This window comes from Lotus japonicus, chromosome 3, assembly GCF_012489685.1.
Source record: "Lotus japonicus ecotype B-129 chromosome 3, LjGifu_v1.2".
Lineage (NCBI taxonomy): Eukaryota > Viridiplantae > Streptophyta > Magnoliopsida > Fabales > Fabaceae > Lotus > Lotus japonicus.
This window is the reverse complement of record NC_080043.1, coordinates 44,041,943-44,068,528: the sequence shown is the minus strand read 5'-3', so window position 1 is coordinate 44,068,528 and position 26,586 is coordinate 44,041,943. Positions and strand designations below refer to the sequence as shown.

Sequence of the window (26,586 nt, the reverse complement as noted above, 5' to 3'; positions counted from 1 at the left end):
GCCAGAACGAGCACTTGCAGGCTCAGGTGGAGTATCTTAACCAAATGCGTGATCTGAGGCGTGGACAGCGTGTGGATGCAGAGGATGTGGTGGATTTTCAACCCTTCGCGCCCATTGTGGCTGCAGTTGAGATACCGGAGCATTTGCAAACCTTGACATTGGATATGTATGGGGGCGACACTGACCCGATAGATCACTTACGGTATTTTAATACTAAGATGGTCATTGGCGGGGCCACTGATGCGGTAAAATGCAGATTATTGCCTTCCACATTTAAGGGCGTGGCAATGACTTGGTTTATCAAACAACCCCCATATTCCATTTCAAACTTCACCGACTTGTCAACTAAGTTCCTAACACAATTTTCAGCCAATCAAACTCAAAAGGTAACCCCGGCTGATTTGTTTAACATTCGTCAGCAGGTGGGCGAACGTATCAAAACGTAGATGGCTCAATTCAGCAGAGTTTCAGTACAGTTGGAGCATGCCAGTCCGGAAGTATGTGTGGCGGCCTTCAAAAACGGGCTCAGGTGTGGCTCGTTGAACAAAGACTTACCCAGAAGACCCGCCACAGACATGATGGACTTACGTACTAGAGCACATGAATTCATCTTGGTAGAGCAAGATGAGCAAACCAAAAAAGATAGAGACAACTGGCGTAACCAACCCAAAGTTACAGCAGAAGGGGTGTGGTTCGAAAGATCAGCGCCCAGCTCAAACACCGCGCTAGCCTAGGCTGGCGCCCTACTCTTCAGGCAGGCAAGGGCCACAAAGTAACATTTGGCATAGAAATGCCCAACCTACTCCAGCAAATCAGGCGGCTCAGGGAGGAAACGCACTCGTCCAGGGGCAGCAAACCAAACTGAACGCACCTCTCAGTACGATCATGCGAGCAGTAAGGCAAACAATGTAAGATCAAGTTTTGATCATGTAGTACAACTCTATATTTTGATGATTACAAGTTAACGTTTTAGTATGAACAATTATGGTACTCTAACGTGTTTTCTGAGTGTGTTCATGACAGGCTCTGACCTTGATATAATATCACACAAATAAGAAGCACTGTGCTTAAAGAGTGACCCTAGCAACGCTTTCGCAATCTCTATGTTCAAAATGAACAGTAGAAAAGCTTCAGAAGATCTGAAGACACTACTAGAAAAAGGATTTTTCACATCAGGGTTTTCACATCAGTTGATTAAATACCTGATGTGAAAGGTAATGCGGTGGCAATTTCGAAATTACAGTGAACTTTCATAAGACTTTTCACATCAGTTCAGAATATGTCCGATGTAAAAAATAATTAGTAAATATGTTTTACATCGGTTGCTATAAAACCCGATGTGAAAGGTTAAAGCGGTGGCATTTTTGAAATTTTAATGAATTACTTTTCACATCAGGTATAATACAACCGATGTGAAAAGTCCCTCATGAAGTACTTTTCACATCAGATATAATACAACCGATGTGAAAAGTCCTTCATGAAAATTAAACCCAAACACATCACAAACCTAGCATTCTCACACAGAAACCCAAAACAAACCCAAAACCCGATCGTAGCCTCACCGCTCTCGCTGCATTCGCATCGTCGCCTCACCGCCACTACTCACCGCTCTCGCTGTCACCGGTCCTCGCTGCCGCCGCTCTCGCTGTCGCCGGTCCTCGCTGCCGCCGCTCTCGCTGCCTTCGCTCTCACTGCCTTCAAGGACCTTGTTGTTAGCTTCGTTCAGCGGCGAGTTGTTAGCTTCGTTCAGGACCTTGTTGTTAGCTTCCTTCAAGGACCTTGTGAATTCGACACAACCCTTTCTTCCTCTCATTACGAAAACAAATATCTCGCGCTCTAAGCTTGAAACCTCACCAGATCGAACTCTATCTCTGGCGCGGCGTCTTCGGTTTCGGTTTCTGGAGCTCTGTTTGACACTCCAGGCCTCGACCTCTCTCTCCCTCCCTTCAAAGCCTTCGTCAAGCAGATCGTGCAAGCTTTTCTCGAAGAGAAGCAGCAACAGCTAGATGAAGAACAACAAGAACAACAAGGAGTTACCCAGGACAAGGAGTTCGATGACGATGGCGATCTCATCATCTGCAAGGTCTGTTTCATCTTCACACTCTGGTTATTTTTTGAAGCAATGGTTGCTTAGGTTGAAGAAATTTGATTGTTTTCCTGTTTGTTTTGGTGGGTTGTTTCAGCTTTCGGAGAAGAGGAAGGTGACGATTCAGGATTTCAGAGGGAAAACACTGGTCTCCATTAGGGAGTATTACAGAAAGGACGGCAAGGACCTACCTACTTCAAAAGGTGCTTGTATTTTCAATTCTGCTCTTTGCATACCTAGAGGAAAAACAATTTTGGATTGTGGGTTTTCAATATTTTCTTTCTTTGTTGAAATAAGGATATTTTGGGAGTTTATGTTATGTTTTAAACATGTTCTAATCCATGACTTACTATAAACCCTCGCTGTTGGCATTGCAAACTCCCAGTTGAGAACTTCCTTTGTAGCTTGGCATGAAAATGTTTGTGCACATTTGAGAGTATCTACTATGTATCTAGGGTTGTATTCTTGTGTAACGTGAAGCATTTCCCCTATACTAGTGTGATCAATAATTTCTGCAATCTGCATTTGTATTGTCAAGTTCATGCTCACTGGCTGTCTTGCTCATATGTGATTCAATAGCAGGTCTTTTCACTAAGAAATACAGAAGCTTCTCTTTTTATACAGATCACGCCTCGAATGATTTTGCCACTAAGAAGGTCAAGGTAATATATTTGAAAGTTCCTGAATGTTTAAACGGTCACTCAATTTAGTCACTACAATCAACTTAAACTTCTGTAACTTGACTGATGTTTTATACGTTCAGGGACTTGCAACTTTGCAAGTATTTTCTTCTTCCAAAGACATACTTACTTGCGGCAAAATCTTTTAGGGAACAGATTGACCATTAACACAGTTTTCAATTTTTTGAGCTGTACTTCCTATACCTATAGTTTCTAGTTATCAAAATTCAATTATCCTCATTGTGTTATTCATCCTGCAGTTATACACTGGTTCCGTCCTCTTTGTTTCTTGGGTTTTTTGCTTCTATAATGTTGGTTGGACAGGTACATACATGGAAACATGTCTAAGTTCTATATTTTCTTCAAATTGTCATTAGCCTCTTGTATCTTTACTAATCTAAGTTTGGGCTTTCAGGGAATATATCTCACTTCCACTGCACGCAGTCATGCTAAAGATAACAACTTGCATGAAGGTGCACTAATTGGCGACTTCAATGGGGAATTCTGGAGTGTGCACTACTAGAAAAATGAATTTTGGCATCAAGATCCATAGCTTTCTACTTTTCGTTCACCCTAAACCCTATGTTCAACTCCTTTGATGATTTTCGTTAAGATTGGTATATGGGTCAGATAACAATGTTCATTTTCAGTCATCTTAGTTTCTCATTTGCTTGTTTGTTTAACTGGTTAAGTGCTGACCATTTTTTATTTTTTATTAACTTTGAACTGTGCATTTGTGTCAATAATGTGCTTTTTTTCAAGTAATTTAATTTTGCATTCGTTTGTTCGTTTAGTTGGGTAATTCAAGTCTGATTTTTCTTGTTGATTAATTGAACTATGGATTTTGTCATTGTGTGATTAGGTGAGGAAAGTGGATATGCTTGATGGAGTTTCCATTGTGCGATCTGAGAAGGTGAAGGATGAGTTGGTTTTCGATGGAAATGACATTGAGCTTGTTTCTAGGTCATGTGCCCTTATCAATCAGGTACAGTTTTTTTTCATTCTATGGATACATGCTAATGCCTGACTTTGTTGTTGTCTAATTTTTGTCTTGCTTGGATTTTAATTTTGGTTATTTTGTTGTTTTTGTTACATAAATTCCATGTTAAGAACAAGGATATCAGGAAGTTTCTTGATGGTATTTATGTTAGTGAGAAGGGGACCGCATTAATAAAGAAGGTACTTTTTTATCACCCTTTAAGTTCATTGATGATTTCCGTAAAGATTGTAATATATGATAGATAGTAATATTCATTTTCAGTGATCTTAATTTCTAATTTGCTTGTTTGTTTAACTGCTCATTTTGAATTCCTTACTTTTTTCCTAGCTAGAGAATGATTTTTTGAAGAGAGATAAAAGTGGTGGTTATTTGAAAAGAGTTTAGCTATATTGATATTGATTCCTCTTCCACATCGGTGACTGTCTCTGGCCAGATTATTTTATGAGGTCTCACATTTACCCAAATCTTTTCTCTTATTTTTTTTATTTGCAAAAATAAGCACTCCTTCATGCTGCTAATTCTGATTACCAAAAGTTTCATAATCATCGTTTGCTCATAAAATTCACAGAGCCTCATCCATGTCCATAAAAGCATGATCTGAGTTTTTTTATTGTTGCAGGCCTCAATTGTCATTTTAGAAATTCACATCCCTCACTCCTTAACTGTTTACCTGCATCATTTTGTATTTGGCTTTTCATTTTTCTGTCATTTAACAATTTCAGTGTTAGCTGCTTCTTGCTTTTCAATTTTTTATTCTCTTTTAGACATCCTGATTTAACTCCTGTTTTTAATTTTCAATTGTTTAACCTGCATCTATGTAGAAAAGTTAAGTTTGCAATGGATCAATTGTAAATAAATGAGAAAGCTGAAGTTTGTTGATTTAGTTCTCTATTTCTCCCTCATCTTTATTCTTATATTCTTCCATATGTAGGTGGTGAAAAAGATCGTTATGGGGAAAAAGATTGGAGCATGTATTTAGTAGAAAGTCTAAATTAAGGGTATGTGTTTATCTATACTTGCAGTTTTTGTTCATCAGATTCATTATGTAATGAATGAGCTAGTTATACTGGTTGAGAGATAGTTAGTGCAATGTACTAATGAAAATAATATTCATCCACTTTCTCTCATTTCCTTCTATGTTAGGTTAACAGTGTGTGCTACTTCACTTTCTGTAACTGGAACTTTGGAAAGTTAAATTAGTTATGAGCTAATTATATGAGCTATTTATGAATGGAAAATGTGCTAGGTATGACTTTTTAATTGATTCCAAACATAACTGGTTTTGTTTTTTTTTTTTTTAAAAAAAAAGACTTTTCACATCGGTTTTGGCATAAACCGATGTGAAATGTGTAGTTTTCACATCGGGGATTTGATTCCACCGATGTGAAATACATGTGGAGATTTGAAAAAGAAATGACTAAACAGACTTTTCACATCGGTTGCGGCATAAACCGATGTGAAATGTGTAGTTTTCACATCGGGTATTTGATTCCACCGATGTGAAATACACGTGCAGATTTGAAAAAGAAATTACTAAACATACTTTTAACATCGGTTGCGGCATTAACCGATGTGAAATGTGTAGTTTTCACATCGGCTGTGTACCCGATGTGAAAAGGTGGGGACATACCACATCACCTTTGTTTACATCGGTTGTATACCCGATGTGAAAAGTACTTTTCGCCCGATGTGAAAAGTACTTTTTGTAGTAGTGAGATAGTCAAGCTCTGATGTGGACTCGGATCACTTGAAGTTCTGAAGATCTAGACGTTCTGATAACCCAGACACTCTGAAGGCTCAGAAGCTCTGATGGTTTAGAAAACGCTGAAGATCCAGAAGCTAAAAAGTGAAGTCTCTGAAGTCCAGAAGCAAACTGGCTCTGAAGACCAAGTACTTCTCCTCTGAGTTCAGAATCAGAAGCTACAACGGTAAGAGGATCCATGCTTCCCTCTGACTCTGATCAACAAGCTTCACAAGTTCCAACACGAAGCATTCCTCTGATCAGAAGTCAACAAGGTTAAAAGTCACGTCACTATCCAAAGTACAAAAGCAGTGTACTATCCTGACGATCCAACTTAACATTCTCAGCCACATCAGAAGTTGGAAATCCCAGATATGCCCTCCAACGGTAGCATTCTCATGCAATGTTCAAACCCTAATCCTTGGAGTATATATAGAGGCTGAATACTGAAAGATGCTGTTGAAGAAACTTATACGCGCAAGCAATATTCAAATCTTCTAAGCAATCTTTCTTCATCGTATTCATTGTGTTTACTACAAGCTTTTCAGAACCAATCTCATTGTAAACAATATCTTTTAAATAGTTGTTTATTTTTACCTTTAGGAGATCAAGGTTGATCGGATCCTAGAGAAGACTAAGAGTGTGAATCTTAGTGTGAGCTAAGTCAGTGTATTCTTAGTCACTTGTAGGTTTCAAGTGCAGTTGTAACAAATCTCTGATTAGTGAATTGCCTTCATTCTAAGAAGGAAGAAATCACCTTCACGGGTGGACTGGACTAGCTTGAGTGATTTATCAAGTGAACCAGGATAAAATCCTTGTGTGCTTTTCTCATCTCTTATCTTAAGCACTTTACTTGTGTTTCGAAAGATTTGTTAAAATCTTAAGTGGGAAGTTTTATTCTGAAAACGCTATTCAAACCCCCTCCCTCTATCGTTTTTCATACCTTCAATTGGTATCAGAGCGCAAGTTCTGATTACCACACCTAACAGTGTTCAGTGATCCGGGCCGGTGTGAAAAACAAATGGCTACCACCAGTGAAACGCAAAAAGATGGTTACAATGCAAAGCCTCCTATGTTCGATGGTCAAAGGTTCGAATATTGGAAAGACAGAATCGAAAGTTTCTTTCTGGGCTTTGACGCAGATCTCTGGGATATCATTGTGGATGGCTATGAGCGTCGAGTTGATGCTGATGGCAAGAAGATCTCCAGATCAGAGATGACTGCTGAGCAAAAGAAGCTTTACTCACAGCACCACAAAGCTAGAGCTATTCTTCTTAGTGCTATTTCCTATGAGGAGTACCAGAAGATTACAGATCGTGAGTTTGCCAAGGGTATATTTGAATCCTTGAAAATGTCTCATGAAGGAAACAAGAAGGTGAAAGAATCAAAGGCGCTGTCCTTGATCCAGAAGTTGAATCCTTCATCATGGAACCTAACGAGTCCATTGAGGATATGTTTTCCAGATTTCAAATGCTTGTAGCTGGAATAAGACCTCTCAACAAAAGCTACACTACAAAAGATCATGTCATAAGGGTTATTAGAAGTCTTCCTAAAAGCTGGATGCCTTTAGTGACTTCAATAGAGCTTACAAGAGATGTTGAGCATATGAGTTTAGAAGAACTCATCAGCATACTGAAATGTCATGAACTGAAGCGCTCAGAAATGCAAGATCTGAGGAAGAAGTCTATAACTTTGAAATCCAAATCTGAAAAGTCTAAATCTGAGAAGTCGAAAGCTCTCCAAGTTGAAGCAGAAGAATCTGAAGAAGCATCAGAAGATTCTGATGAAGATGAGCTAACTCTGATCTCCAAAAGGCTCAACCGCATCTGGAAGCACAGGCAGAGCAAGTACAGAGGCTCTGGAAAGGCCAAAGGAAAGTTTGAATCCTCATCTGGCCAGAAGAAGTCCTCAGTCAAGGAAGTCACTTGTTTTGAATGCAAAGAATCAGGGCACTACAAGAGTGATTGTCCAAAGCTGAAAAAGGACAAGAAGCCAAAGAAGCACTTCAAAACTAAGAAAAGTCTAATGGTGACTTTTGATGAATCAGAGTCAGAAGATGTTGACTCTGATGGTGAAGTTCAAGGACTCATGGCTATTGTCAAAGACCAAGAAGCAGAGTCAAAAGATGCAACCAACTCTGAATCAGCATCAGAGGAAGATCCTAACTCAGATGATGAAAATGAGGTATTCGCTTCTTTCTCAACCTCTGAACTAAAACATGCTTTGTCTGATATTATGGATAAGTATAACTCCTTATTGACTAAGCATAAAAAGTTGAAAAAGGATTTCTCTGCTGCTTCTAAGAGCTCTGCTGAACATGAGAAAATTATTTTTGAAATGAAAAATAATAATCATGCTTTAGTAAATTCCAACTCTGTACTTATGAACCAGATTGCTAAGTTAGAAGAAGTGGTTGCTTGTGATGCCTCTGATAGTAAGAATGAATCTAAATATGAAAAATCCTTTCAAAGATTCCTAGCTAAAAGCGTAGACAGAAGCTTGATGGCTTCAATGATCTATGGCGTAAGCAGAAATGGAATGTATGGCATTGGCTATTCTAGACCCAGTAGAAATGAGCCTCCTATGCCTAAGGCTAAATCCTTGTATGAACATTTTGTACCCTCTGGTACTATATTACCTGAACCATTACCTGTTAAAGTTGCTGACCCCCCTCTCAAAAAGGGAACCTTCTCCATGTCTAAATATCATGCTAAAATTCCTTTACACTATCTTGTGTTAAGTTCAAACGCATCATAACGTTTTTAAAATCTTATTTTGATCATAACAATTTTATAAATAGAAGGCTTATTTAAAATTCATTCACTAACAATATCTTTTATTTCAAGAGAACATTGCCATATGAAATAGGCTACAACGTTCTATCATTTACCAAGAAGGATTTTGTGACTATCGTACCATCTGACCGTTTAATGACACATCACTAGTCAGATTTGCCAAGCAATATTTTGAGCGCCAAAGAATCAATTTGTTTTCAAGAAATTGTCCCACATTCATATCTAATGACAATAGTTCGAATCTCGTTCAAGTTGAATCAGATGAAGACAAGCTTGCTTTAGCAAAAGGCACGCTGACCAACGAGGAAAAAGGACAAGCCGTCAACATCAAATTGCCAAGTTATCTCTTATCTGAAAAGTAGCCCAAGGTCTATCACCACCTACTAGCTAACAAACATCACCTTTTGAGCTAAAGGATAGACTTGCTTCAGAAGTAACATTTAATGAAGCCACCAACCAAGCTTTTGAATCAATGGTTCGATCTCACCTTACAACGACTATCTCAACGGTTGGAAATAATCTCACAACGGCTTCAACACTAGCAAACGAGTATTTAAGCCACTCTTGAAGATCTGAAGAAAGAGGAATTAACTCTGAGAATCCAAGCATTCAAGCATTCATTTCAAACTTCTCAACAGCATTCAAAGCTAAAGCAGAAATTCCCAAGTATCAAACACAAGCCATAAATTCTGCCTAGTGAAAGAGAGGAACCTCGTACCTTAAAAGAGTCATATCTTTTATTCTCTTCTCACTTTTGTAGTAACTCTGAAGTGATCTCAATAGTCAAATCTGAATCCAAACACTTAGAGTTCCAGTGCCATAAAGTCTCTACCTTCACTCTTGAAAGAAGAGAAACCTTGTAGAGTGTAATAAATCTTTGTAAGATTTAGGAGAAGTCCTGTACAATACTTATAGGAGGAGTCCTGCAGAATACTTGGAGAAGTCTGTGATAATACTTGGAGAAGTCCGTGAAAATACTTGGAGAAGTCCGTGATAATACTTGGAGAAGTCCTAGCTAATACTTGTATTGGAGAAGTGCTTGATACTTGCTAGTGAAAATCTTGGTGGTGGCCAAGTACTGGACGTAGCCCAATCGTTTAGGGTGAACAAGTATAAATCTCTGTGTGCTGATCGTTCTGTTCTGTTTACTGTTTTACTTCCACTGCACTAAACTAAAAAGTCACTCTTAAACGTTTTTCCTAAGAACTAATATTCTTTTCATAAAACAAAGTTTTAAAAAGTAATTTTCAAGAACACAATTCAAACCCCCCTTTCTTGTGTTACTTTATTGCATCTCAGAATATAAAGCCCAACATTTCCTACTTTCATCCTTTTGGTTGTGTGTATTATATGTTAAATACAAAAGATAGATTGCATAAGTTTGATTCTAAGTCTGTGAAATGCTATTTGCTAGGATATTTTGAACGTTCTAAAGGTTTTAGAGTTTACAATATTGAATCAAGAACTATTGAAGAATCTATACATGTTAGATTTGATGACAAGCTTGACTCTAACAAGTCAAAGCTAGCTGAAAAGTTTGCAGATATGAGCATAACCATTTCAGAAGAAGACAAAGATTCAGAGGATGCTAATCCAGAAGCAAATGCATTAGAAGAAGCTGCCAGAACTTCTGAACCTTCACGTCAGAAAAGGTGGAACTAATATTCTTTTCATAAACCAAAGTTTTAAAAAGTAATTTTCAAGAACACAATTCAAACCCCCCCTTTCTTGTGTTACTTTATTGCATCTCATCATGTTCAGAAACCCAAGGTGATCAGAACCTCTGAGGTAACTAACAAGAGAGGACCCAGAAAGCGGGTACCTAAGGATAAGATTATCTATGTTGCAGATATCCTTGATCGCTCCACTGAAACACCAATCATGGTATCTGGACAGTGGATGCTCGCGTCACATGACGGGAGAAAGGCGTATGTTCCAAGAGCTAAAACTTAAGCCTGGAGGCGAAGTTGGCTTTGGTGGCAACGAGAAGGGTAAAATTGTTGGTACTGGTACTATTTGTGTTGATAGTAGTCCATGCATTGATAATGTTTTATTGGTAGACGGCTTAACTCACAACTTATTGTCTATAAGTCAATTAGCTGACAAGGGTATGATGTTATTTTCAATCAAAAGTCTTGCAGGGCTATAAGTCAGATCGATGGCTCTGTTCTGTTTAACAGCAAGAGGAAGAACAACATTTATAAGATCAGATTATCTGAGTTGGAATCTCAGAATGTGAAGTGCCTTCTTTATGTCAATGAGGAGCAATGGGTATGGCATAGACGGTTAGGGCATGCCAGTATGAGAAAGATTTCTCAGCTGAGTAAGCTCAACCTTGTCAGGGGCTTACCCGCTCTGAAGTTCTCTTCAGATGCTCTTTGTGAAGCATGTCAGAAAGGCAAATTCACAAAAGTACCTTTCAAGGCAAAGAATGTTGTCTCTACCTCAAGGCCGTTGGAACTTCTGCATATCGACCAGTTTGGACCAGTGAAAACTGAGTCTATAGGTGGCAAAAGATATGGGATGGTCATTGTTGACGACTATAGCCGCTGGACATGGGTAAAATTTCTATCCCGCAAGGATGAGTCTCATTCTGTGTTCTCTACCTTCATAGCCCAAGTGCAAAACGAGAAGGATTGTAGGATTGTGCGTGTCAGAAGTGACCATGGTGGAAAGTTTGAGAATGACAAGTTTGAGAGTCTATTTGATTCCTATGGAATTGCACATGATTTCTCTTGTCCTAGAACTCCACAACAAAATGGTGTTGTTGAGAGGAAGAACATAACTCTTCAGGAGATGGCTAGAACCATGCTCCTAGAAACTGGCATGACAAAGCACTTTTGGGCAGAGGCAGTAAACACAACATGTTACATTCAGAACAGAATCTCTGTGAGACCAATTCTGAATAAGACTCCTTATGAATTGTGGAAGAAAATAAAATCCAACATTTCTTATTTTCATCCTTTTGGTTGTGTTTGCTATGTTCTAAACACTAAGGATAGATTGCACAAGTTTGATGCTAAATCTTCTAAATGTCTATTACTTGGTTACTCTGATCGATCTAAAGGTTTCAGATTTTATAATACTGATGCTAAAACTATTGAAGAATCTATTCATGTTAGATTTGATGATAAGCTTGACTCTGATCAGTCAGAGCTAGTTGATCCAGTCCACCCGTTAAGGTGATTTCTTCCTTCATAGAATGAAGGCAATCCACTAATCAGAGTTTGTTACAACTGCACTTGCTACTTGCAAAGTGACTAACAATACACTGACTTAGCTATCACTAAGATTCACTCTCTTAGTCTTCTCTAGGATCCGACCAACCTTGGTCACCTAAAGGAAAATCAAACAAATGTTTGAAGATTTGGGTTTACAAAGAAATGCTTCTTAGAAAGCTAATAGTAAACACAATTAATAAAATGTGAAGAAGGAATGCTTTGAGAGAGTATTTGATTTTCGCGTGAGCTTCAACAAAGTTTCTTCTCAAAAGCATCTTTCATCTTCAGCCTCTTTATATACTCCAAGGAATTAGGTTTCAAAGTTTGCATGGAATGCTACCGTTGGAGGGCAGATCTGGGTTTTCCAGGTTCTGCTGTGGCTGAATCAGTTAGGTAAGGTCGTCAGGAATGGTACAATTGCTTTTGTACTTTGGATAGTGACATGACCTTTATCCTTGTTGACTTCTGATTAGAGTGATGCTTCATCTTGGAACTTGTGAAGCTTGGTGATCAGAGTCAGAGGGAAGCTTGGATCCTCTGACCTTTGTACCTTCTGCTTCTGGACTCAGAGGAGAAGTACTTGGTCTTTAGAGCCAGCTTACTCTTGGACTTTAGAATCTTCACTACTCAGCTTCTGACTTTCAGAGCTTCTGATCCTTCAGAGCTTCTGATCTTTCAGAGTGTCTGATTCTTCAGAGCTTCTGATCCTTCAGAGCTTCTAGTGAGCTGAATCCATATCAAAGCTTTATAATCTTCAGATCTTCTGAAGCTTGATCTACTGTTCAGATTGAACATAGTACGTGCGAAAGCGTTGCAGAGGTTACTCTTTTAGCAAAGTGCTTCTGAATTATGTGAAATAAGACCAGAGTCATGGCGTGTCATTAGAACACTTAGAAAACAATGTTAGAGTACCATAATTGTTCATGCATAATAGTTATCATGTAATCATCAAAACATAGAGCTGTACTACTAGACCAAAACTTGATCTTACAATCTCCCCCTTTTTGATGATGACAAAACCAAGTATTTTGATGAACAATTCTGAAACAATAAACTGAATTCACTCAGAGTTTAGAGAGTAGTGATAAACTTATCCTGAGGTGAATGGTTTATTTTGCTCATTTTGAATCCAAGTCACAGCTTGATTCTGAGCTTAGCTCCCCCTGAATCTAGGACTTAATGAAAATATTAGTAATATCTAGATTCTGAGCTAAATAATAAAAGAGTTCAGAGTAAGAATGTATGACATAGATAAAATGAAATAATCAGAGCACATAAGTATTCAGAGTCATGAGCAGAGAAAAGGTATCAGACTCAACTAATATCACTTCAGAGCAAGTGAAAATGCATTCATTGTATTTGCCCAGTGACACATCTATGATCATAAAGGTGGAACTATTAAATTCTCCAAAAGAAAAAGAAATTACACTAACACAGCTTACATATCAAAAACTGGGTTATACTCCCCCTTCTTGTCATAAGCAAAAAGCACGGGGTGTGAAAAACTTAGCTTGAAGTACAAGGTACTCCACCTTAGGAAAGGTCTAAGTGTAAAAAGATGGAGAAAAGAATAAGAAATTAAAGAAAACGTTTTTAATTAATGCATATGTATGAATGAGTTGATTAATAAAGGATCTTGTTTGTTGATTAAAGCGTATGAGAAAAAATTAAGTAATGATAAACAAGAATTATGCAAGCATATAAAAAAAGAAAAACGATAATTGAATAGAATAAAATAGATAAAGGAACATAGTTCAAGAAACAAGTAAACATAGAGAAAGAGAGACAGAAGAAAAGAGAGTTCCTAAAGCTAAGGCTTGGAAGATCTTTTCAGAAGCTTTGAGCACATCTCTTTGAGACTCATGAGAAGAGCCTCTTGAGAGTCAAGTCTTCTCTCAATGACGTTAAGTCTGGAGTCTTGAGCAGACGAAGCAACTTGATCAGAGTGAGGAACTTGAGTAGAAGTGGAGGCTACATTAGTGAACGGAGAGATCACAAGTGCTTGATTTCTGAAAGCTTTAGCTTCAGCTTGTAGTCTAGCAGCTTGTTCCAGAGCTTCCAACCTTGCAGCTTCACGTTGTTCTTCTTCAAGACGTGCTGCAGCTTCTTCTTGCTCTTTCTTCTTTCTTGCTTCTTCAATGGCAGTATAAAGTTGTTCTCTCATCAGTTGTTCATTCCAAGCTTCTCTTCTTATGAGTCGTTGACTGGCAGCTTCAACACACTTATTCTTTTCAGCATTTAGAAACCCCACCATCACTGGAACTTGGTCAACCATCCAAGAACACAGATGATCCCAGTCCTCAACAACCATGTCTGGATTCTCACCGAGGTCAGTGCGACCATGCACATTGCGAACCCTTAAAGATGCTTCATGATTAAATGAGTTGATGCAATCAAGGAGGGTGGTTGGTCCAGAGTAGGTGTAGGGAACAAGAGAGAGGTTTGGTTCAGGTGATGAAGAGTGATTTCTACTAGCAGCCTTAGAGGGAGAACCAATATGCAGAGTGTGATGTGCAGATATATTGGTCTCAGGGTTTTGATGAGAGGTTTCAGTCTTAGGGTTTTGTGATTTGTCTGGGGAATGGTTTGAGATTGACTCATCATTCTCTGGAAGAGGAGAAAGAGGAGGAGGAGGTGGAGGAGGCATAGAGGCCAGAGGGACCGCTTGGATTGGGAAATCCGTAGCAACCAGAGGTTCTGGCCTGGGTCTAGAGTAGCGGTTTGGACTTGGAACAGTTAGAAGATGTTCAGGTATTTCTGAAACTCTTTCTCTGGCAAGTTGAAATAATTGGCGAGAAGCTTCAGATTTATCGGAAGGAGAAGAAAAAAGAACATTGGTACGAAAAGAAACAATGAGAGAAGGAGAGAGAACTTCTCTTTCAGAGGGTTCCTCATTTGAGTGATCAGAAGGTTGAGGCTCAGAGTTGGATTTTTCAGGGTTTGGTATCTCTGGAGCTTGTGTCTCAGAAACTATTGGTTCAGCAGTTTGTGGATTGTATGGAAGAATAATGGGTGAGGTGGAAGCAGAGGGTTTGCCAGCTTGAAGCATTTCCCAGAGGGGTTCTTCCTCAATGGAAGGTTGAAAGAAGGAAGCCTAGGGGGTGAAGGATGAGAGGTTGGTTGATCAACTGGTGTAGGTTCAGGGTTGGTTTCATCATGAATTGCATCAAGCAAATTTAAATCATCATCTGAAAGAACAACAAACTTAATTGAAGCTCTAACTGCAGATCTTGTGATTCTGGTATAAGGTGCAGTTCTAGCAAGCTCCTGAGGCCGTGGTTCATCATCATCATCGTCATCACCATCAGAGGGGTCCTTCTCCTCAAAGGCTTCAACTTGCTTTCTCTTAGTCTTCCTCTTCCTGGGAGACTTAAAATCTGGAGGATCTTGAAGATTTCTGAAGAATTCATCCAGATCAATCTCAAGGCCTTGCTGCTTCAGATCATCAAGATAGATCCTGATAGCCTCTGGATCATCAGCCTTGGACCAGAGAGGGTAGTCCTTCAGATGGATTCTTCTTCTTGGTCTTGCATCAGCAATTTTAACTTCAGCCTTTGTTTCAATCAAGCCCATTTTCTTCATGGATGTAGGAGTGAAGACATCCCCAATAATTGTTGTCAAGTCTTCAATGCATCCTAATTTTTGCAGAGCCTTTATTAGTTTGCTCTCTATGAAGAAATCAGAAAGCAATCTGCCAAAAGGTATGTATTTGATTGCAGACTTGGGTGAAGCAGTAGTTCTTGACTTCTTGATGCGCTCCTTCAGATAGGAGAAGAGAAAGTAGGGCAGGCAGACTTTGCGGTGCTCCTTGATGAAGAAAAGCAACACCTTCTGGGTGAAGTTGATGTAATCTGGAGAGCTTCCCTCCAGCCTTTGATTTATGCAGTTCAGAAGAATCTTGTGCCAGATTCTCAGATCAGGATGAAGATCCTTGGTCTTGCAGTCATTTTTCCATGGCTTCCATGTAGAATAAAGAGCCATGTTGACCTTCTCCTTGGTACTTGGTTTGACTTTTGATTCCTGCAACTGGAATCTGTAGCCATTGCTTGTCTCTGCACCCAGAAGCCTTACAAACGACTTCTCAGAAATGATGATCCTTTTTCCCAGAACAAACGATACCACTTGATGCACATTGCAGTCAGCGTGCTTCCATAATTCCTTCACGAGTTTATCATAAATTGGACCATGGAGTCTTTGGAAATACCCTTCCCAGCCTTGAGCTTGAACTTCAGGACGAAGATCGACCCCATTATCAGCAATGTTGTCGAGGTCAAATCTCCATTCAGCAAGAACTTGGAGATCTTCTGGAGGGAAAACACACGTAACTGCACATCTTCTCTGAGATAGGGGAACAACGTCCTCTACATCTTGGACTTGTGCTTGAGCAGCATCTATAGACCTAGAACGGAGAACAAGACCCACTTGACTCGTTGGAAGACCCACCACCATTTGGGGGAACACTATTCTATCGGCGGAATCAGCCCTTTCGTCGGAGTCAGCCCTTCCAGATCTCGACATAGTTTAAGGTAGGAGGTTTGGGTAGAAGAGAGATGAGCGAGAGCGAGAGAGAATCGATGAAGATGAGGGTTTTGCAAACAGAAGAGAGAAGCAAAAGACGTGAATGATGGAAAACATGTGTGCGTAGTGGTTTTAGAAAGTAACTGTTGTTGATTGTAAAAGCAAAAGTAAAATGAACGGTTAAAAATTAAGAACATCATTATGAACAGTTAATACACAGATCACACAGTGGAGAAAAAGCACATCTACACTCATTACAACAGATTGTCAGCACGGGCACAAGGAACGATGTATCAAAGTAAACTGACACACGCTTACTGTCTCATCTCAGAGTAAGCACCAATGGGTACTTATCTTCTAACTAAGTTACCTTCTGAACTAGACATCTTCTGACGACGAAGCATTATAGTCAGAGGTTCTGATCCATCTTCATACTGGACAAAAGTCTATATTCAGATTTTTCAGTATAAATTTAAATCTATCCTCTGCTAAGAGCTTAGTAAAGATATCTGCCCATTGATGGCCAGTATCAATAAACTTCAGAAGAAGTACGCCCTTCTGAACATAATCTCTAATAAAGTGATATTTTACCTCGATATGTTTTGCCCTTGAGTGTAAGATTGGATTCTTACTGAGTGAAATTGCAGGAGTGTTATCACAATAAATTGGAATGTTGCTCTCAAGGATTTGATAATCCTCTAGCTGATGTTTCATCCAGAGCATCTGAGTGCTGCAAATAGCTGCTGAGATATATTCTGCCTCTGCAGTGGATAGTGCAATAGTAGACTGCCTCTTGCTTGCCCATGAGACTAAGTTACTTCCCAGAAATTGACAATTTCCATAAGTACTCTTTCTTTCAGTTCTATCTCCAGCATAATCAGCATCACAGTAACCTGAAAGCTTATACTCTGATGTTTTCTTATACATCAAGCCAAGGTTAGTGGTACCTTTCAGATATCTGAGAATTCTCTTAACAGCAGTTAAGTGAGTTTCTCTAGAATCTGATTGGAATCAAGCACATAAGTGTACACTAAACAGAATATCTGGCCTAGATGCAGTTAAGTATAGAAGTGAACCTATCATTCCACGATAGAGCTTCTGACATACTTTTCCACTGACATCTTCTTTTTCCAGAACGTATGTAGGATGCATAGGAGTCTTAGCAATTATTGATTCTGTCATATTGAACTTCTTCAGAATTTCCTTCGTGTACTAGCTCTGATGGATGTAAGTAGCTTCTGGTTTTTGATCAACTTGTATTCCTAGAAAGTACTTGAGTTCTCCCATCATACTCATTTCAAATTCAGCCTGCATCATCTCAGAAAATTCTTTGCAAAGAGATGGATTAGCAGATCCAAATATAATATCATCAACATAAATTTGCACAATTAAGATATCATCTTTGTACGTTTTGCAAAAGAGAGTTGTATCTACTTTACCCCTTACAAACTCATTTTCCAGAAGGAATGAGCTAAGTCTCTCATACCATGCTCTGGGAGCTTGCTTTAGACCATAGAGAGATTTCTTCAATTTGAAAACATGATCAGGGTTCTTCTCATCTTCAAAACCAGGAAGTTGGTGCACATACACTTCCTCTGAGATGTATCCATTCAGGAAGGCACTCTTAACATCCATCTGATGAAGAATTATGTTGTGATTCACTGAGAATGAGATCAGCAGTCTGATTGCTTCCAATCTTGCTACTAGTGCAAATGTTTCAGTATAATCTATTCCTTCTTGCTACAACCTTGAGCAACTAGCCTTGCTTTGTTTCTGACTACATCTCCGTTTTCATTCAGCTTGTTTCTGAAAATCCATTTGGTTCCAATGATGTGAGAACCTTGGGTTTCTTGACAAGGTTCCAAACATCATTCTTGGAGAATTGATTCAATTCTTCTTTCATTGCCAGAATCCAGTCTTTGACTTGAAGAGCTTCATCAATTTATTTTGGTTCAATTAAGGATACCAATCCCTTCAGACTAAGTAAGGTCTCTTTAGAGGGTCTGAATGTTGATCTGGTTCTTACTAGTTCATCTTTGTTTCCCAGAATCAACTCCTTAGGGTAAGAGGCAACAATTCTGCTCTTCCTCTGAGGCTGTCAATCAGAGGGACCAACTTCCTCTGGAGAGTCTTCCTCTGGAGCTTTGCCTTTATCAGAAACATTTATACTCATATCTGCAAACTTTTCAACTAGCTTTGGCTGATCAGAGTCAAGCTTATCATCAAATCTAACATGAATAGATTCTTCAGTAGTTTTAGCATCGGTATTATAAATTCTAAAGCCTTTAGAACGTTCAGAGTGTAATAGACATTTAGAAGATTTAGAATCAAACTTATGTAATCTATCCTTAGTATTCAGAGCATAGCAAACACAACCAAAAGGATGAAAGTAAGAAATGTTGGGTTTAACTTTCTTCCACAATTCATAAGGAGTCTTATTCAGAATTGGTCTGATAGAAATCCTATTCTGAATGTAACATGCTGTGTTTACTGCCTCAGCCCAGAAGTGCTTTGCCATGTCAGTTTCTTGAAGCATGGTTCTAGCCATCTCTTGAAGAGTTCTATTATTCCTCTCAACAACCCCATTCTGTTGAGGAGTTCTAGGACAAGAGAAATAATGTGCAATTCCATAGGAATCAAACAGACTCTCAAACTTGTCATTCTCAAACTCTCCACCATGATCACTTCTGACACGCATAATTCTGCAAGCCTTCTCGTTTTCCACTTGGGCAATGAAGGTAGATAACACAGAATGAGACTCATCCTTGCGGGATAGAAATTTTACCCATGTCCAGCGGCTATAGTCATCAACAATGACCATCCCATATCTTTTGCCACCTATAGACTCAGTTTTCACTGGTCCAAAAAGGTCGATATGCAGAAGTTCCAATGGCCTTGAGGTGGAAACAACATTCTTTGCCTTGAAAGAGACTTATGTAAATTTGCCTTTCTGACATACTTCACAAAGAGCATTTGAAGAGAACTTCAGAGTGGGTAAGCCCCTGACAAGGTCAAGCTTACTCAGCTGAGAGATCTTTCTCATGCTGGCATGCCCTAACCGTCTATGCCATACCCATTGCTCTTCATTAACAGACAGAAGGCACTTTACTTTCTGAGTTTCCAACTCAGATAGTCTGATCTTATAAGTGTTGTTCCTCCTCTTGCTGTTAAACAGAACAGAGCCATCGATCTGACTTACAGCCCTGCAAGACTTTTGATTGAAGATTATATCATAACCCTTGTCAGCTAATTGACTTATAGACAATAAGTTATGATTTAAGCCATCTACCAACAGAACAGTATCAATGCATGGACTATTATCAACACCAATAGTACCAGAACCAACAATTTTACCCTTCTCATTGCCACCAAAGCCAACTTCGCCTCCAGGCTTAAGTTTTAGCTCTTGGAACATACGCCTTTCTCCCGTCATGTGGCGCGAGCATCCACTGTCCAGATACCATGATTGGTGTTTCAGTGCAGCGATCAAGGATATCTGCAACATAGATAATCTTATCCTTAGGTACCCATTTTCTGGGTCCTTTCTTGTTAGTTACCCCATAGGTTCTGATGACCTTGGGTTTCTCAACATGATATTGTAGGGGAATTTGAGTATGACATTTAAGCATAGAAGTAGTTCCCTTTTTACAAGAGGGTTTAGCAACTTTAGTAGGCAATGATTCAGGCAAAATAGTACCAGAGGGTACAAAATGTTCGTGCAGAGGTTTAGCCCTCATTTCTACTTGGTCCAGAATAGCCAATGCCACACATTCCATTTCTGCTTACGCCATAGATCATTGAAGCCATCAAGCTTCTATCTACGCTTTTAGCTAGGAATCTTTGGAATGACTTTTCATATTTAGATTCATTCTTTATATCAGAGGCATCACAAGCAACAACTTCTTCTAACTTAATAATCTGGTTTTTGAGCACAGAGTTAGAGTTAACTAAAGCATGATTATTTTCTTTCAGCTCAGAAATAATTTTCTCATGTTCAGAAAAAAGTTTTAGAAACAGCAGAGAAATCCTTTTTCAACCTTTTATGCTTAGTCAAGAGAGAGTTATATTTATCCATGATATCATACAAAGCACATTTAAGTTCAGAGGTTGAGAAAGAAGCGAATACATCTTTTTCATCGTCAGAGTCTGGATCTTCCTCTGATGCTGATTCCGAGTTAGTTGCTTCTTTTGACTCTGCTTCCTTGTTCTTGACAATAGCCATGAGTCCTTCCACAACTTCTCCATCAGAGTCAATATCCTCTGCCTCTGATTCATCAAAAGTCACCATGAGGCCTTTCTTAGCTTTGAAATGCTTCTTTGGCTTCTTGTCCTTTTTCAGCTTACGACAATCACTCTTGTAATGCCCTGATTCTTTGCATTCAAAGCACGTGACTTCCTTTAATGAAGACTTCTTCTGACCAGATGAGGACTCATGCTTTCCTTTAGCCTTTCCAGAGCCTTTGTACTTGCTTTGCTTGTGCTTCCAGATGAGGTTAAGCCTTCTGGAGATCAGAGTCAGCTCATCCTCATCAGAATCTTCAGAGGCTTCTTCAGATTCTTCTGCTTCTGCTTGGAGAGCCTTAGCCTTTTCAGATTTGGATTTCAAGGCAATAGACTTCTTCTTCTGATCTTGATGTTCAGCACGCTTCAGTTCATGACACTTCAGTATGCTTATGAGTTCTTCCAAACTCATCTGCGCAACATCTTTAGTCAGCTCCAAGGAGGTTATCAAGGGCATCCAGCTCTCAGGAAGACCTCTAAGAATCCTCATGACATGATCAGCAGTTGTGTAACTCTTGTTGAGGGGTCTAATTCCAGCAATGAGTAACTGAAATCTGGAGAACATGTCCTCAATGGACTCACTGGATTCCATTTGGAAGGATTCATACTTTCTGATCAAGGCCAACACCTTTGACTCCTTTACCTTCTTGTTTCCTTCATGGGTCATCTTCAATGAATCAAAGATACCCTTAGCATACTCACGATCTATGATCTTTTGATATTCTTCATAAGAAATAGCACTTAGAAGAATAGTTCTAGCTTTATGATGCAGTGAGTAAAGCTTCTTCTGCTCTGCAGTCATCTCTGATCTGGAGATCTTCTTGCCATCAACATGAATTGGACGCTCGTAGCCATCCACTATAATATCCCAGAGATCTGCATCAAAGCCCAGAAAAAAGCTTTCAATCCTGTCTTTCCAGTACTCAAATCTTTGCCCATCAAACATAGGAGGCTTTGCACTGTAGACATCTTTTTGCGCTTCAATGGTGGCAGCCATTTTAGTTTTTCACACCGGCCTGGATCACTGAACACTGTTAGGTGTGGTAATCAGAACTTGCGCTCTGATACAAATTGAAGGTATGAAAAACGATAGAAAGGTGGGTTTGAATTGAAGGTGTGAAAAACGACTAGAAGGGGGGGGGGGGTTGAATAGAGTTTTGAATATAAAAACTTTCCCCTTAAGATCTAAAGTAAATCTTTTCGGTTTATCTGAGATAGATGGTGTTGCGGATAAAGATTGAGAGAAGAGAGAAGCACACAAGTATTTTCTCCTGGTTCACTTGATAAATCCCTCAAGCTAATCCAGTCCACCCGTTAAGGTGATTTCTTCCTTCTTAGAATGAAGGCAGTCCACTATTCAGAGATTGTTACAACTGCACTAGCAACCTGCTCAATGACTAACAATACAAAGAACTAGTAAACACTAAGATTCACTCTCTTAGTCTTCTCAAGGATACTGACCTAACTGGTCCCTTAAGGAATCACCACTAAGATACACAGATCCCAGTCTTCTTAAGGATACTGACCTACCCGGTCCCTTAAGGAAAAACAAACAATTGTTTGAGGTTGGTGTTTACAAAGGTTTGCTTCTGAATAAGCTAAGTGTAAACTAAATAAGAACAGATGAAGAAAGTGGAGGCTTGAATCTTTTCTTGTATTGCAGCTCTTGGTTTCTCTCTCCTCGGTCTTTCTTCTCTTCTTCAGCCTTAAATAGTCCAAGGTGCAAAGGATATTTCTGTTGAGAAAATGTGACCGTTGGAGGGCATTTCTGGAACTTCCAGAACCTGCTGTGGCTGAACCTTGGTAGGTAGGCTTGTCAGAATAGTACACTGCTCTTGTACTTCTTGATAGTGACATTTGCCTTTAACCATTTACTTCTAATCTGACGACGCTTCATGTTGGAACTTGTGAAGCTTGGTGATCAGAGTCAGAGGGAAGCTTGGATCCTCTGACCTTTGTAACTTCTGCTTCTGGACCTTCAGAGCTTCTGGACCTTCAGAGCCTCTGGACCTTCAGAGCTTTTGGTCCTTCAGAGCTTCTGGACCTTCAGAGCTTCTGAACCTTCAGAGCCTCTGGACCTTCAGATCTTCTGATGAATATATCTTCTGGTATTAGAATCAGAACCTGTTTGTCAAAACACTCAAGACAAACGTTAGAGTACCATAATTGTTCATCCGCAAATAAATACTTGTTATCATCAAAACATAGAGTTGTACCACATGACCAAATCTTGATCTTACAATCTCCCCCTTTTTGATGATGACAAAACCATGTATTTTGATGAACAACTCTAAACAAATAAACTGAATACACTCAGAGTATAAGGTATCAGAGTTAAAGCTTATCCTGATGTGTATAGTTTATCTAGCTTCTTCTGAATCCAAGACTCGAGCTTGATTCTGAGCTAAGCTCCCCCTGAATCTAATACTTAATATCAACCACATTAGAAGTATCTAGATTCTGAGCTATATTGAAGTATGTGATCAGAGTTAATTGAGTCATAAGATCTATCATAGCATTGAAAGAGATGACATCAATCATAATGTATCGTCAGAGCATAGAAATTGATCACATAAGGGAGTTGTCAAGATACTATTAGTTCTCCCCCTTTTTGTCATAAGCAAAAAGAATGAAGGTGGAAAAAAAAATTAGTAAGAGCATAAAACGAAATACTCCCCCTCAGAAGGAATACCAAGGGATACTTGGCTTCTGATTAGTATATCTTCTAATGAGAGCAGAAGTGTCAAAGTCCAGAGGTTCTGGTGACATCTCCATTCTAGATAAAATTCCATCTTCAGATACTTCAGAATGAGAAGCTATAAACCTACTCTTCTTCTGATGACGCAAGTCAGAAGTTGTAGTAGCATCTTCTGATGTTGTTGCTTCTGGTTTGTCAAGTTCTGAGTCTTTGTTTCTTTATGAAACAGTCATGCTCATCTCTGCAAGCTTTTTCAGCTAGCTTTGACTTGTCAGAGTCAAGCTTATCATTAATTCCAACATGAATAGCGTTCAGAATATCAACAGAGGGGTTCTTATAAAAAACCAATGATTCCTTGACCAAATCTTACTCTACTGATGCCTCCAATATCAACTTCACCTTTCAGGTTCAAGTTTTAGATCTTGGGACATATGCCTTTTTCCCGTCATGTGTTGCCTGCATCCACTGTCCAGGTTCCATGGTTCGAGTTTCGATGGACCTATTGAGGATATCTGCAACATATATAATCTTATCCCTAGGTACCCACTTTCTGGGTCCTTTCTTGTTAGTTAGCCCAGAAGTTCTGACAACTTTGGGTCTTTCAGCAGGATAATATAAAGAAATTTGAGCATGATATTTTGACATAGAGAAAGCTCCTTTCTTAAGAGATGATGGAGCAACTTCAGAAGGTTTAGAATAGCCAATGCCATATATTCCATTTCTGCTTACGCCATAGATCATTGAAGCCATTAAGCTTCTGTCTACGCTTTTAGCCAGGAATCTTTGAAAGGAGTTTTAATATTTACATTCATTCTTACTATCAGAGACATCACAAGCAATAACTTCTTCTAACTTAATAATTTGATTTTTGAGCACAGAGTTAGAGTTAACTAAAACACGATTACTCACATTTAATTCAGAAAAAGCATCTTGGAGGCAACAGAGAAATTATTTTTCAACTTTTTATGCTTAGTCAAGAGAGAGTTATATTTATCCATAATTTCAGACAAAGCATCTTTAAGTTCAGAAGTTGAGAAGGAGGCAAATACCTCATTTTCATCGTCATAGTCTGGCTCTTCATGTGATGCAGATTCAGCATTAGGTGCATCCTTAGACTCTGCATCTTTGTTCTTGACAATAGCCATGAGTCCTTCAACAGCTTCTCCATCAGAGTCAACATCCTCTGACTCTGATTCATCAAAAGTCACCATGAGGCCTTTCTTTGCTTTGAAATGCTTCTTTGACTTTTTGTCCTTTGATGAGTCTTTGTATTTGCTCTGCCTGTGCTTCCAGATGCAGTTGAGCTTTCTGGATATCAGGGTTAGCTCATCCTCATCAGAATCTTCAGAGGTTTCTTCAGATTCTTCTACAACTGCTTGGAGAGCTTTAGCCTTTTCAGATTTGGATTTCAAGGCTATAGACTTCTTCTTCTGATCCTGATATTCAGCACGCTTCAGTTCAGGACACTTCAGTATGCTTATGAGTTCTTCAAAACTCATATGCTCAACATCTCTTGTGAGCTCCAAGGAAGTTATCAAAGGCATCCAGCTTTCAGGAATACCTCTAAGGATCCTCATGACATGATCAGCAGTGGTGTAGCTTTTGTTGAGGGGTCTAATTCCAGCAATGAGCAACTGGAATCTGGAAAACATATCCTCAATGGACTCACTGGGTTCCATTTGGAAGGATTCATACTTCCTGATCAAAGACAACGCCTTTGATTCTTTCACCTTCTTGTTTCCTTCATGGGTCATCTTCAAGGAGTCAAGGATACACTTAGCAGAATCACGATCAGTAATTTTCTCATATTTTTCATATGAAATGACACTTTGCAGAATAGCTCTTGATCTGTGATGATCTCTGAACTCCTTCTTTTGATCGTCACTCATCTTCTCCCTTGGGATGTTTACACCATGTTCATCAACAGGAGGGGTGTAGCCATCAACAACAAAATCCCAGAGATCAGGATCAAAGCCAAGAATGAAGCTTTCGATTCTGTCTTTCCAGTAATCAAATCTCTAACCATCAAAGATAGGTGGTCTTGCACTCTATCTATATTTGCTTGTAGTAGTGGTGGAATCCATGAGTTTTTCACACTGGCCCGGATCTACTGAACATTGTAAAGTGTGGTAATCAGAACTTGCGCTCTGATACACATTGAAGGTGTGAAAAATGACTAGAAGGGGGGGCTGAATAGAGTTTTGAATATAAAAACTTTCCCCTTAAGATTTAAAGTAAATCTTTTCGGTTTATCTGAGATTGTTGGTGCTGCGGATAAAGATTGAGAGAAGAGAGAAGCACACAAGTATTTTATCCAGGTTCACTTGATAAATCCCTCAAGCTAATCCAGTCCACCCGTTAAGGTGATTTCTTCTTTCTTAGAATGAAGGCAATCCACTATTCAGAGTTTGTTACAGCTGCACTTGCAACCTGCTCAGTGACTAACAATACAATGAACTAGTAAACACTAAGATTCACTCTCTTAGTCTTCTCAAGGATACTGACCTAACCGGTCCCTTAAGGAATCACCACTAAGATACACAGATCCTAGTCTTCTTAAGGATACTGACCTACCTGGTCCCTTAAGGAAAAACAAACAAATGTTTGAGGTTGGTGTTTACAAAGGTTTGCTTCTGAATAAGCTAAGTGAAAACTAAATAAGAACAGATGAAGAAAGTGGAGGCTTGAATCTTTTCTTGTATTGCAGCTCTTGGTTTCTCTCTCCTCAGTCTTTCTTCTCTTCTTCAGCCTTTAATAGTCCAAGGTGCAAAGGATATTTCTGTTGAGAAAATGTGACCGTTGGAGGGCATTTCTGGAACTTCCAGAACCTGCTGTGGCTGAACCTTGGTAGGTAGGCTTGTCAGAATAGTACCTGCTCTTGTACTTCTTGATAGTGACATTTGCCTTTAACCATTTACTTCTGATCTGACGACGCTTGGTGATCAGAGTCAGAGGGAAGCTTGGATCCTCTGACCTTCGTAACTTCTGCTTCTGGACCTTCAGAGCTTCTGGACCTTCAGAGCCTCTGGACATTCAGAGCCTCTGGTCCTTCAGAGCTTTTGGACCTTCAGAGCCACTGGCCCTTCAGAGCTTCTGGTCCTTGAGAGCTTCTGGACCTTCAGAGCTTCTGGACCTTCAGAGCTTCTGGACCTTCAGAGCGTCTGGACCTTCAGATCTTTTGATGAATATATCTTCTGTTATCAGAATCAGAACCTGTTTGTCAAAACACTCAAGACAAACGTTAGAGTACCATAATTGTTCATCCGCAGATAAATACTTGTTATCATCAAAACATAGAGTTGTACCACATGACCAAATCTTGATCTTACATGAATAGCGTTTTTAAAACTAAAAACTCGACCCACTTGAGATTTAAGTAAATCTCTTCAACCGCCAAAGAGAAAAGTGCTAAGATAAGAGTTAAGGAAAGCACACAAATGATTTTATCCTGGTTCACTTGATAAATCCCTCAAGCTAATTCAGTCCACCCGTTAAGGTGATTTCTTCCTTCTTAGAATGAAGGCAATCCACTAATCAGAGTTTGTTACAACTGCACTTGCTACCTG

General features: G+C 39.3%; 1 protein-coding gene across 1 annotated transcript; it reads left to right on the top strand.

The window, feature by feature from the left end:
* The first annotated feature begins 44 nt into the window (after window positions 1-44).
* On the top strand, window positions 45-4,997 carry LOC130744213 (uncharacterized). The gene is made up of 9 exons (XM_057596405.1): window positions 45-386; window positions 1,847-2,083; window positions 2,184-2,289; window positions 2,666-2,748; window positions 3,027-3,090; window positions 3,182-3,391; window positions 3,629-3,751; window positions 3,877-3,945; window positions 4,698-4,997. The coding sequence occupies exons 1-6, from the start codon at window positions 45-47 to the stop codon at window positions 3,217-3,219; spliced, it is 870 nt and encodes a 289-aa protein (XP_057452388.1). The 3' UTR covers window positions 3,220-3,391; window positions 3,629-3,751; window positions 3,877-3,945; window positions 4,698-4,997.
* The last annotated feature ends 21,589 nt before the right edge of the window (window positions 4,998-26,586 follow it).